The 13,779-nt window shown below is 39.9% G+C and overlaps 1 protein-coding gene across 2 annotated transcripts in view; it reads right to left on the bottom strand.

Annotated features, from left to right (window-relative positions):
- Positions 1-13,779, bottom strand: part of SH3BGR (SH3 domain binding glutamate rich protein) — a 55,784-nt gene extending 42,005 nt beyond the window's left edge. The window contains exons 1-2 of one of the 2 annotated variants that reach the window (XM_025449898.3): positions 13,463-13,779; positions 6,254-6,439 (exon numbers count right to left, since the gene is read on the bottom strand). In XM_025449898.3, coding sequence (XP_025305683.1) covers positions 6,254-6,439; positions 13,463-13,507 — 231 coding nt within the window. In that variant the 5' untranslated portion in view covers positions 13,508-13,779. Of the gene's footprint in view, positions 1-6,253; positions 6,440-7,232; positions 7,412-13,462 lie in introns of those variants that run through there. The other variant, XM_035709423.2, reaches the window with a different exon arrangement.

Below are 13,779 nucleotides of genomic sequence, written 5' to 3'. Positions count from 1 at the left end.
TCAGCAACAATTTGTCATTATTTTTTACTTGACACTAACAAATAGATACAGAAAATAATGAGTATGAAATGTTTTTTCAACTTCCAGTCATGTTAGTGTAGCAGATTAGATGCCCTGAAACACTATCTCAAAAAAAATTTTTTTTTAAGAAGCCAGAATAAGAAAAGTCTAGATACATTGCTGAGCTGATACAAAAGGAAAGATTATTGCCAGGTGAGACCAGGCACTCTAAGAATAAGCACATACCAAGGCTGAGTTCCTGACAAAACCAGTAAATCTTTTATGCCCACTTTGATGCCATGGAGAGTAAAGGCTGGAGTGGATAAAGCCTAGAACTCATGGTGAGGAATTTTATAAAAGGACAGCAGTGAGGGAGGGAGTAAAGGAGGCAGGCAGAAGGAGGAAAGAAAAAGCTTCCCCAGGAAAAGAATGACAATTAGACTGACTGGCTTCTTAACAGCAACAAAGAAGTTGGAAGAAAGTGAAATAATAATTTCAATGTCTTTAGAAAAAACAATTATCAATCCAGAATTTTAGACTCAGTGAAACTATTTTTTCAGTGAAACTATTTTTGGACATGAGGATAGAATAGACATTTTTCTGGAAAAAATATTTTTGAACAAAAATTTGGAGAATTTATCACCAATAAACACTCAAAGAAACTTTTATAGGCTATATTAGACCAAAGGAAAGTGATTCCAGATGTATTATCTACAATGCAAGAAGAAATAATGAGCAAATATATTAATAAATATGTGCACAAATCTAAACTGAAACAAGTATTGACTATAAAAACAATAATTAGAAGTGTCTAATTTATGTGGTGCAATGACGGCCAACAAACAAAAGTACTAAAAAATCAAAACATGTGTAAATAGGGAAGTGGTGATTAAAGTATGAAGGCTCTTTTAATGTTTGGCACACACACAGTTGTACATGTTGTTATTGCTCTTTAAGCTCTGTATTTTTATCACATGACACATTTCATACTAAGTTTTTAATGATGTGAAATAGCTTGTCCAGTAACCTCTGTGTGTGCGGAGAGTGCCCTGCTCCCCCCCGCAACTGGGCTTGCATCCTGCCTCCTTTGCAACCCTCCTTTGCACTTTCCTGTGCTCAATGGCCAAGGTCCCCTTTGGTTGTGTTCAGGCCCAGGCAAACACCCAGCCCTTACCTGGGCTAAAATGCACAGAGTCCAACTTGGAATTGACAGACATGTCTGCTACTTCCAGTTAGCATTCCTCTGCCAGGCGGGTAACCTGGCCTCCACTGCGCCTGGCTTCCCATCGGGTGTCTCTTTTCTCTAGCTAACAGTTGTCTGCCACACCCTGGGATAATATCTTCATCTGTTTTGCACAGAGCAGCAGGAGTTCACACTGGCAGAGACGATGGTACTCAGAACTATCCTTGACATCCAGTCCTCTTACTGCCCTAGTGCAAAAAGTCCACTGCTTGTCCTTGAGGTTCCCTCTACCTACCACCATCATCAGGTGTGGCATATGGGTGACCATTCAAGATGAGACTAGTGATTCAATATAAATAATAATTATTCTTATAGTAAACATTTCAATCTCGTGGAAAGACACACTGGACTGGCCATCCAGATTTATACCATTTTAAGCCTGACATAGCCTTGGGAACCTTTGAGTCTCCGTTTAAAATCTGAAGCTACAATACAAATGACTATTTTTAACTACTTTCTTGGAACAAAGCCCTCTGTCTCATTAATCCCCTTTTGCTAAGAGTGTCCACAGACTGCAGAAAAGCAAATTTAGCCAAGTTGCTCATAAGATAAACTACTAATACCTCTCTGAAGGCAGAATTGAAAAGAATTAATATTAACAGTTAAACATAAAATGATTTATAGGCTCAGGGCACCTGGGTAGCTCACTCAATTAAGCATCTTGATTTTGGCTTAGGTCATGATCTCAGGGTCCTGGGATCAAACACTGTATCAGGCTCTGAGCTCAGCAGGGAGTCTGTTTGAATCTCTCTCTCTCTTCTCTCCCTCTGCCCCTCCCCCTGGTGGTACATGCATGCACTCTCTCTCTCAATAAATTAAAAAAATTTTTATTTTTATTTTTTTTTTAATTTTTAAATAATAATAATAATTTTCAGGTTCCTTTCATTAAATCCATATTATATAACATAAAATATTATACACATATACATATGTATAAAATATTATATAAAATATTACAAAATAATATTCAAATATCCTATTATAATATAATATGTACTGAAGTATTACAAATACATATTCAAATATTACAATATAATCTTTTTTAAAAGTAGAAGTTTTTTCCCTAGGAAAGAGGAAACTTCGTTTTCTTTCACAACTAAATGAAAAAAATCATAGATCAAAATAGGATAAGAAATGCCCTCAAGGTTTTCTTTTCATAGCAAAAATCAATTGCAGAACTTTTACCCTAAGAGTTAACATAGATTGAAAGCTACATAGTTCAATATTTTCTCTACTATAACTAACCTTAATTTAAAAGGATGGTTAAGGAATCCCTAGTTGGCTCAGTGGTTGAGTGCCTGCCTTCAGCCCAGGGTGTGATCCTGGATTCCCGGGATTGAGTCCCACACTGGGCTCCCTGCATGGACCCTGCTTCTCCCTCTGCCTCTCTCTGTGTCTCTCATGAATACATAAATAAAATCTTTAAAAAATAAAACAAAAAATAATAGGATGGTTAAAATAAACAAAAGATTTAAAATACTACTTTCACTGGAAAAGTACTAGAAGAAAAAATGAAATTATTCTTTTGATAATTTTAGAGTGCAGAAAGCTTTTATAAACAAGACTCAGGATCAGGAACCATAAAGAAAAAAGATAGATGAATTTGTCTTCATAAAAAATGTTTAAGTTCTGCATTCCAAAATATATCACTTTAAAAAGTCAAAAGATAAAAAATATGGGGAAAAAATTGCAACATCTATGGTAATAAAAGGGCTACTTTCCTTCACAAATGAAGGTTTTTACAAACCAATAAATATTATCTGTAACCCAAAAGAAAAATAGCAAGTCATGGGGGAAAAAAGATAGCTTATAAACATGGGAAAAAGGCAGCCTGGGGGGCTCAGCAGTTTAGCAAGACCTTCAGCCCAGGGCCTGATCCTGGAGACCCGGGATCAAGTCCCAAGTGGGGCTCCCTGCATGGAGCCTGCTTCTCCCTCTGCCTGTGTCTCTGCCTCTCTCTCTCTCTCTCTTTCTCTCTCTCTCATTAATAAATAAATAAAACCTTCAAAAAATAGGAAAAAATGTTCAGCCTCTTTCACATAGATAGAAATCCAAGTCAAAGCAGTGAGAATATATTTTTCATCCAATAAATTGGCAAAGATCCAAAGGTTTGTATAAAGAATGTTGTCAAAGTCACAGGGAGTTCAACTAGCCACTCACAGATTAGGTTGGTGGAAAGAAAAGTTGGCACAAGTGCAATACAAGGCCATGTGCCAATATCTTCTGAAATGAAAAGTGTATACATGCTTCAACTCAGCACATCTTCCAGGAATTTATCCTACATACATATATTCATTCTGAATGCAAGGATCTGTGTGTATAAAGAGATTTCTTGCAGCATTGTTTGTATGCTGTTTCCCGAATGTTCCCCACTAGAGGACTGTGTTGATAAATATGTCACATATGACGCAGCATTTTGCAGCTATTAAAATAAGGAACATGTGCAGTTATACAATGATCTCTGAGATGTGGTTATTAGCTAACAAAAATCAAATGTGCATAGCACACTCACATTTTCAGGTGATATACTATATATTTATATAATGTATACTATATTATGGATACACAGAAAATTTCTGAAGGTCAAACAAGAAATTGCCAACATTAGTCAAAGCAGGACTGACTACATAATTTGTGAGGTCCCCATGCAAAAATGAAACATGGGGTCCCTTTTTCAAAAACTATGGTGGATTTCAAGACAGCAGGGCATTGGACCAAGCAGAGAGCTCTCTTAAGCATGGGGTCAGCAGGATTTCCCCGATCACACAGTTCCAATGAAGCTAGTCCCCTCAGGGAAAGGAACTAGTCACAGGAGTCTTACATGGGAGGGAGAGTAATTTTTACTGGAGACAATTTTTGAACCACTTAAAATTTTCAGTGTGCACATATAAGGACTGAGCTAAGCCTCTGAAGAATGCTAAAACACTTATGTATATCTATACAGCCCTGTGCTGGGTTGAATAATGTTCCCCCCCCAAATCCATGTCCACCCAGAATGTCAGAAAGCAACCTTATTTGGAAATAGGATAGTTACAGATGTAATTAGTTACAATTAGGTCATACTGGAATGGGGTGAGCCCTATTCCAATGACTATTGTCCTTTAGGAAGGCCAAGTGAAAACAGAGAGAGAGAGACAAAGAGAACACAAGGTGAGATAGAGATTGAGGTGAAGAGATAGATCTGCAAGCCAGGGAACACCAAAGGTTGTTGGCAATCACCAGAAGCTAAGAAAAAGGCACGGAACAGATTTTCCCTCATAGCCTCCAGAAGAAACCAACCCCACTGACATCTTGCTTTCACAGTTCTGGCCTTCAGAACTGTGCAAAAGTACATTTCTGTTATTTTAAGGCACTGAATTAGTCAACTTGGGTCACATAACAAAATGCCATGGACTGGGGGCAGGGGGTGACTGAAACAACAGAAATTTATCATCTCACAGCTCTGGAGGCTGAAGGTCCAAGACCAGGGTGCCAGTACAGTTGGATTCCAGCGAGGACAGACAGCTGCCTTCTGGCGGTGTGCTCACAAGGTGGAGAGGGATCTCTCTCTCTCTCTCTCTCTCTCTCTCTCTCTCTCTCTTTTTTCCTCCTCATTTAAGAGCACTTATCCCATCACAAAGGCCCCATCATCATAACCTCATCTAAGCTGATCACTTCCCAAAGGCCTTATCTCCAAATATCATCACCATTCAACATATGAATTTGGGAGGAGGGGGACACAAACATATAGCCCATAATAGCCACCATGTTTGTGATGCTTCATTAGTTACATCAGTCCTACAAAACTGATACAAACCTCCAATAACCAAACACTCTGTGCTTCAAATCAGAGGCAGGGCCAAAAGCTTTTCAGTAAATGGGCAGATAGAAAATACTTTTGGCTTTGGAGGTCATATGGTCTCTGTTGCAACTACTCAGCTCTGCCATTGTGCAAAATCAGCCACAGGTGATAGGTGAATGAATTCATGTGGATGTGTTCCAGTAAAATTTTACTTACTAAAACAGGTAGCTACAGGCATTGGCCTTTAGGCTTTAATTGAACCATACCTGCTTTAGATGAGAAACACAATAATAAAGAGGAGCTAACCTAAAAAAAAAACAAAAAACAAAAAACAAAAAACAAACAAAAAAAAAAAACAGCAGTTGTGCTGATTACTGCATCTTAAAAATGAACTAGAAGGCTTAGATGACCCCTAAGATAACCTCCAGTTCTTGTGCTCTGAAGTCCTTTGAGTTTTTGAATGTTTCTTTTCAACAATTTGATTTACTAACCAGGATTGTAAACTCTAGGGGAAAAGTGATTTTCAGGTTAAATGAACTATTAAATGTATGAAGTAAATTGCTGCTGTAATCAAAATGTCCAGAACAGTTTTTAAAGTATCTAGATACATTTACACAAATTTATCTTATAACTCTATTAAGATTTTCCTTCTGTAAATCATTCTTTATAAAAGTGAAAGCCTACCCTGTGTCTGCCTGGGTTCATGGATGTGTACATCATAAGGCTGATCAGAATTCTCTTCCAGCTAAAAGTATACTTTGAACAAGTGACCTCAACTCTTCAAAATGAAATAAGGGAATTAAAATAATCCTAAGAATTTCCAAATCACCATTTTATTGTTTCTATCCTTTTGTAAATTTTTATATTGATGACTCATGGTGGATCTACCATCCAGGTATTGGTATAATAGATCATGTCCTGAAAACTGTCAACAAGTTCAAATGCTGCCTCCCAATTAACCTGATTTTCTTAGATTTATTTTTTCTTTTTAGAAAGAGAGAGAGAGAGAGAGAATGAGGGGCAGGGAGAGAATCTCAAGTAGACTCCCTACTCAGTGTGGAGCTAAATACAGGGCTGGATCTCATGACTCTGAGATCACTGCCTGAGCCGAAATCAAGAGTCAGATGCTCAATAGACTGAGCCACCCAGGTGCCCCCAAATTAGTCGGCTTTAAACAATTTCTGGTAAACACACATGCAGAAGAATTTTCCAAGAAACTGAATACTCACCCCACAATACTGCTCTTCATTGAAGATCTGGGGGGGCAAGGGGATGCCATTTTGAGGTTTTTTCTCTCCAGGGACATTCTCTCTCATCCACTTCCTATTGTCTTCATCTCCAGCAATGTCTAATTCCTTAAAGTCGATCTTATTAGCTTCCAAAAAGCCCACTACTTCTTGCTGTTTCTTCCTAATCTGATCAAGAATAGAAAAAGGTTATTATTAAACTAGGTTTATTTTTTTAATGTTTTACTTATATTTATATAAATTAAATCCTTTCTCCAATTATACTATATAACAAAAATAATCTTGCTATTATTTAAACAAGGAAAGTGATGAAGTCACACCTCTTCATTATAAAGACTCAACGGAGTGATTGTTAAAATTCTAAAATTTTAATTCCACCAATGTTTCAATCATGATATAATCAACTTAATAAGAATAGAGATGCCCTCAACATAGCTTTTACTTGAGGTCTTTGACGTGCTTTTAAATTATTTTTTTCTTTTAAGATTTTTATTTACTTAATCGAGAGAGAGAGAGGCAGAGACACAGGCAGAGGGAGAAGCAGGCTCCATGTAGGGAGCCTGATGTGGGACTCAATCCCAGGACTCCAGGATAACACCCTGGGCCAAAGGCAAGGGCTTAACCATTGAGCCACCCAGGGATCTCCTCTCCTAAGCTTTAATGCCAAAAAATAAATAAGGATTGGTTATGAAGAAAAGGGGGGATTGGAAGAATAGCAAGAAGGAAAGGGAGAAAAGACAATTCACTACAAAACTCAAATACCAAGTACATCCAACTAAAAAGAACTCCACGCACAGTTATGAAAATGGGCACATTGAACAAAAATGCCTTTAGAAATAATATAAGAGATTGGAAAGCCCACTTAAAATGAGTGAAAGGGGAAAGGACAGAGGAAAATCCAGAAAAAGCCAGTGGCTGTGTCTCCCAGCTCACAAAAACAAAAACAAAACAAAACAAAAACCTGTTCTCCCTTGGATTTCTCCTTTCCACCTGAGAGACAACTCTTTGTGCCCATCTCCCTACTTGAGGCTCTTGTCTACCAGCCACCATTGCTCAGGAAAGTGGCCCTCTTCATGGCTCAGACCTCTGTTCCCAGAGACAATTACAACCATTTTCTTGTTTCAAAGAATCCACTTCCAGAATGCACAATGCCCTTTTTCATACACCCTAGTAAACAACTTGGAGCACACTCTCTGGGAGAGAGGTCCAGAGTGGTCAACCCAACAGTCAATCAACACTTATTTATCCACTCTACTCTGCACAAAACAGTATACCAAATTCTTCATGTGGAAAAAAATGTGAAGAACTCTCTTTAAAAAGGGTGGGAGGTGCCTGAGTGGCTCAGTCAACTAGGCATCTGCCTTCAGCTCAGGTCACAATCTCAGGGTCCTGAGATAGAGCCCCACATCCCGCTCCCCACTCCCTGCCCAGCGGGAGTCTGCTTCTCCCTCTGCCCCTCCCCACTGCTCTCCTGCTTATTCTCTCTCTCTCTCTCTCTCTCTCTCTCTCTGTCAAATAAATTAAATCTTAGAAAAATTTAAAAATTTTTAAAATTCAAAGAACTAATTTGTACATTCTAGACTGAACATACTGAAAATAATCAAGAGGCAAAAGAAGTCATTGCTTAAAAATAAGAGTAAAATTTTAAGTATTTTCTTTGACATAAAAATATTTAATATCTTAACTTGTTAACTCCTCTGCATACAATGTTTTCTCATATCAAAACAAGTCACTAAAAATGCTTAACAGAGCATGAGGCCCCTGTCATTCTCTTGTAACTCATTTATCAGCAGAGGTACCAGAATTTGAGAATACCAAACAAATGTTATAAAAGGCCTGTCCCAAACCTAAAGCCTAGCCTCAAACCCTCTTCAGATCAAAACCAATTCCTTCTGTAGATTTGTATACCAAATACATATATTTTTTATTCATTTTTACCAAAATTAATGAGTTTATCAGTGATTCATGTGTAGAGTATTTCCTTCTTAATATAAGGAAAAATAAAGCACACATGGATGCTTAAGCTCTGGAAGCAAATCACCACCCAAACCAAATTCTATATAACTTGGTTTGGGTGGTGATCCGATTGTATATATTATATTAATTATAAATGAATTTAAATAACTTTCTAATTTTCTACAAGTAAATATAAATTGCATATAAAAGTGAATATATAAGTTATGTACCCATGTATGTATTAATGGTAATCACACATTTACTTTTTAATTAACATTTGCTCCATCAACATAACAAAGATAATTCGACTAAAAGCATTAGATGAATAAATTGAAGGCTGCTGTTAGCTACAATACAACACCTAATCAGCAAGATTCAGTTTGGGGCAAGCATGTACAAAAATAAAAATAAAAGTCATACAGATAGGTGTGGGGTGACGGAATTTCCCTTAAGCTTCTGGCACAAGCACTCTGGCACATTCCTGAGTGTCACATATATCAGAAGCAAAGGAGGAGCTCAGATTTCTCCACCATGTGCCCTCCCCTAAATCTAGGCTGGCGTACCTTCTGCTTTTCCCCACCAAAACTGTGCTCCAAATTCCATAGCTTCACAGCTGAATTTCTGAATACTACAAAATCCCATCAGACCTGATGACAGGTTGTTGGAATTAAATTACTATTTTAATTAATCATGTTTTCTATACCTACTTTCCAACTTGTCCACAATTATCCATGCCACTCTATAAACTACTTTTTCCTTTGGCTATTTCCAGAGATAACTTTGCTGTTTGAAGAGTAGAGATGTCTTTGTTTTAGGCAGGTTTACTTTTGATTAAAGTAACATCTTTTATTCTTTAATTCTTTGATTAAAAGTAACATCTTTTATTCTGTTCAAAATCCTGTCTTCCTTCCTTCTCAGGTACCCTCCCAGGAACCCAAATCAGCCTGGCTGAGGTCCACTGCCACCTCACCAACGTTATTTCCACCTCTATTAATCATGCCTCAGGACTTAAGGTTAAATAAAAGGGTTTCACTTTATTCCAAGATTTCTGAGCAGATGAAAAACAGTTCCCAAAATCCTGACTTGTGTTTCTTTGGTTAGAAAATCAAAGAGAGATAGAGAAAATGGGATGGGAAGATCTGTCTGCTGTTATTTCTTGCAAGACAAGCAATTGCATCTGCAGGAACTTAATGGAATGTTAGGTGCATGATCTTGTGTTAAGTGCTATTTCTCAGCCTCTCACTCAAAAGAGAGAGAGAAGAAAAATTTGTCCTTCTATCCTCCCCAAACACCAGTACTTTAAGCTGGGTTAAATGCATCATTCATCTGGTTGTCTGGAGCACCCGAGTTCTGCCTGGGGCTGGAGAAGGGTCTTAGGATGAGCCCAGAGAAGGGGAGAGGGGAGCAGGGAGTACATGAGTTCACCTGGTGGCATGGATGCCTCTGCCTACACTCTGATGGCCACCTTGAGTGTGGCCCTTTCTCCCACAGTCCTCCCTCCTATTCAAGGAGCTCTACAGACCTTCACATGCAAAGTGCAGCTCTTCTCCATGTGGCCTCCTCAGCTGACCACCAGAGACATCAGCTCCCAGAGGGCATCTCCCTCTATAGCCCCTGGGAGAGGAGCATGCACAGCACCCAGTGGTTCTCACCACAGACACCCTCTCAGCCCACATCCTACCCCTTCTCCTCTTTCTACAGCACCATGGCATTGCTGGCTCCCCAGGCTATACCTTCTTTCTAGGCAGCCCCTCTAGAGGATCTGGGGGTCCCTGGGGTCTGGGTCATTTGGAGCCTTTGGGACTTCAGCAGAGGCTCAGAGAGCTCTGTTTTCCTATCTTGTTATATTTACTTTTAAGAAAGTGTTGTTTTCCTGAAATCACCAGCCACTCTTGATTACTGGAATGTATCAGAGTGATCTTTGAGTCACTTGCTTGGCATCTCCTTTTTTTTTGTCTTACACAGTTAGGTCCCTGCACTTAGTGAAAAACTGCATTTGAGCAGAGGTGACCTGCATTTCCCGCCCTGGCTCAGAAGGCAGCGATCCACTGAGCAGCGATCCACTCTTGAATTGCCTCATCTGCCAAGCTGGTAAAGCATCACCCTCCTCAGATTCTGGTGAGAACCAAGGAACATGACATTTGGACGAGGTGAGAGCCTCTGACTCATCCTGGTTCCCAAGCCAGGTTAAGTACTCTGATCATCATTTTAAAATAACAAAGCTAAGGCACCATTAAACTAAGGAATTTTCCAAGATCTATACCCAGATCCATCTTGTTCAAGATGGAGTTTTTGCTCAAGGGCTGAGGCTTTGCCCACTATATTTACACTCAAGCAAGGCTGAAAAAAAAAAAAATGATTGAGAAACCCAGGAGCCACCATCAGGATCTGTCCTTGAAGATCATGGTTCCAGGGGCTGTGCATCTTGAAGAGAGTGAGGGCTGTCCTCTCTCCCTTTGGTCCCCAGCCTACTGTAGCACAGGCCTTTGGGACAACACAGACCTGCTCCCACTCCCAAGGTCTCTTCACCATGTTCCTCCGTAAAGCAGTAAAACATGTGACAGCACCTTATCATCAACTGTTTAGAGATGTGACACACAGCTGCATATGTGTAAGCCCTCAAAAAGAGGTGTTTCCTTTTCATTTATTTAATTCATCCCATAGAAGTCATATGCCCTGGCTAACTAAGTTGCAGGCAAGAATCCATTTTTAAAGTAAGGAGACTGAAGAAACAAGCAGTAAAGCATTTGCAGACTGACCACCCCACACACTGGCAGGTGCCCTGGGGTTCTCCTGCAAAGAAGCTTCTGGGTGAAATCTCCCCACTCAGGAAAAATCATTAGCACTTATAATATGGGAATAATCAGTTTTCATTCTTTAGGATAAGACAGAAATTATTCCACTTATGTGGCTTGGGATAATTCTTCTGAAACATAATCCAGACTCACATATACTAATATTAACTAATAATTAGAACAACTACATAATACTGATTAACATTAACTAACATTAGCTAATAATTATAATACCTAATAGTTATAACTATCATAATATTAAGTAGCCATATGTAATAATTATAAAATTAATGAATAATTATAATATGTATTAAGCGCTGATTGAGCACTTGACACTATGTAAGGTATTCCATGCTTATTTCCTAAATCCTCAAGAGGATTTAGGAATAAGACGCCATGAGATGAGTACTATTTTTATCCTCATTTTACAGATAAGGAAATTGAGGCTCAGCAAGGTGAAATAACTTTCCCAAGGTCAAACAACTCCAAGTGGCAACAAAACATTTGCTTAGGGAACCAGAATTAATGTGGCTTTTCCAGGACTCTGGAGTGAACAGTTCCTCTCCAGACCCTTTGAGGCTAACTCAATCATACACCCAAACTTCAAGAATATAAGACACCACACCAAATCAAATTCCAACAAAAAAATATACAAAAAAAGATAAGATACCAAATAATCCTAACAGAACCCCAAGTTTGTTCACTGTCTGTGGAAGGATGCATAGGGCACTTAGACCTGGCCTACAGAACATGTAGAAGGTTGGCAGGTCAGTGGTAAAAGTTTCCATCAATGAGCATCAACAGCATACTGAAAGCCCACTAAAGCCATTTTATTCAATTAAAAAAATCATTTTTAATCTAATAATCTGAAAAATGTGCTCTTCATGGATCAATTAAAAGTTTCTGAGGTCATCAACAGCCACAAAAGATTTTGTGGTTTTACATCTGGAATTTACTCTCATCTGTTTCTGTTAAAAGATGCTCCACAGATACTAAGCAGTTGCTGATGAATTGTGTTCAGAGGAATAACCAGCCTCTTCTCTCTTGTTCTCTTCTTGCCCTCTGGAAAATGCGTGAACTTTCAGGACTGTGGGGGACGGGGGGTATTCAAGAGCCAGCGCTGGGGCTGCTCCCGGCCAGCTGCTGGCTGAGGGTATCATCCTGGCTGAGTGAAATCCAAGCTGCAGGATGGCCCAGGAACCAGATATAAAAGGAAACAGCCCCCTTGCTGGCATCCAACATTGAGGACTGATAAAACAGCTTCTCCCCCGCCACAGCCCCCTCAATGCTCAAATGCTCATTGAAATGTCAGTCTCGGATAGACACAGAAGAATCAAGCCTAAGATCAAAGAGAATTGGCTCCTTCTATCATCCTTGTTTCTTCAGGCAGGTCTATCCTGCACAGAATGAAGGCAGGAACTGGAGGGGTGACTCTGAGCCTGGTTCCAGAGAAATCAGATGCACAGTGTTATGGGGTGGGCTCTTAGTACCTATTTTTGGTCCGTTTGAATTCCTAGAGGGTTTAAAACTGTGGCCTTAGAGATGTTTGCTCTTGTCACTGTGACATCATTTTCCCGAAATAATACGATTACACATGCTAACTTTACACTTTTGGTATGGTTGCATCGCACACACAAGTAAAATTGAGCCTTGAACAGCACAGCTTTAAACTACATGGGTCCTAGATGCAGATTTTTTTCTATAAATACAGAAATTGCTTTAAATGTTATTTTCTCTTTCTCGTGATTTTAATAATATTTTCTCTTCTCTAGCTTACTTATTGTAAGAATACAGGTTATATTATATAGAACATACAGAATATGTGTTAATCGACTGTTTATGTTGTCATTAAATCTTCTGGTCAACAGTCGTCCATTAGTGAATTTTGGGGGAGTTAGAAGTTGTACATGGATTTTTGACTCTGGAGGTGTCAGAGCCCTTAAGCAACCACCCCCCACCACCACCATTGTTCAAGGGTCAACTGTAATTACACCCAGGAATCTGGTTCATCGCGGCCTTGTTACACAAAGTGTCATGTATTTGCAACTTTAAGTTAGTCTAAGTCTTACAGAATGATTGGCAGAAACATTGCACCCCACCAAAAAAAAAAAAAAAAAAACTTTGATTCTATAATATATGCAAACACAACACGACACAAATCACATGTTAAAAATTCTAGTATCAAACACGCCCCCTTCCTGGAATCCCTTTCACACCCAGCTGGCCCGGATCATTCATTTTACACACTTCTCCAGCACGGTTAAAGCGAACGCAGAAAGCAAAGGCACGCGGGCTGACTGCAGAGCCACGGCTGACTTACACACTCATAAAAGAAAGCTCAGGCCAACGCTGGGCCACAGCCGCTGCTTCTGCCTCCCCGTCTGAGTTGCTCAGAAAGTACGACAGGAAGAAAGCCCCACGGATTCCATCAGACACCTACCGCTATCGAACCAGAAGATGTGGCAACAAACACTTTGATAACCATTTTGACAGTCGGAAAGAGGGCTCCCCCCAACACACCCCCGTGAGGGAACGCGGCGCTAGACGGATCCCGACCGCGGCCCGGCCGAGCAGGTAGCAGGTGCCAGGTGCAGGTGCAGGTGCAGGTGCCAGGTGCGAGCTGGCGGCCGCCCAGCGCCGTCTGAGCCCCTGCGCCTCCCTCCGCAACTTAAGCCCTGCGCCTGCCCCAGCGGCGCGGGCAGCGCGGACTTCCCAGGCCATTGGCCCGGGACGAGGGGGATCCGCCAGGCGGAGACA

Source organism: Canis lupus, chromosome 31 (assembly GCF_003254725.2).
Source record: "Canis lupus dingo isolate Sandy chromosome 31, ASM325472v2, whole genome shotgun sequence".
In the NCBI taxonomy this organism is placed as follows: domain Eukaryota; kingdom Metazoa; phylum Chordata; class Mammalia; order Carnivora; family Canidae; genus Canis; species Canis lupus.
Note: the sequence above shows the minus strand (reverse complement) of the source record. Positions and strands in the feature narration are given on the sequence as shown.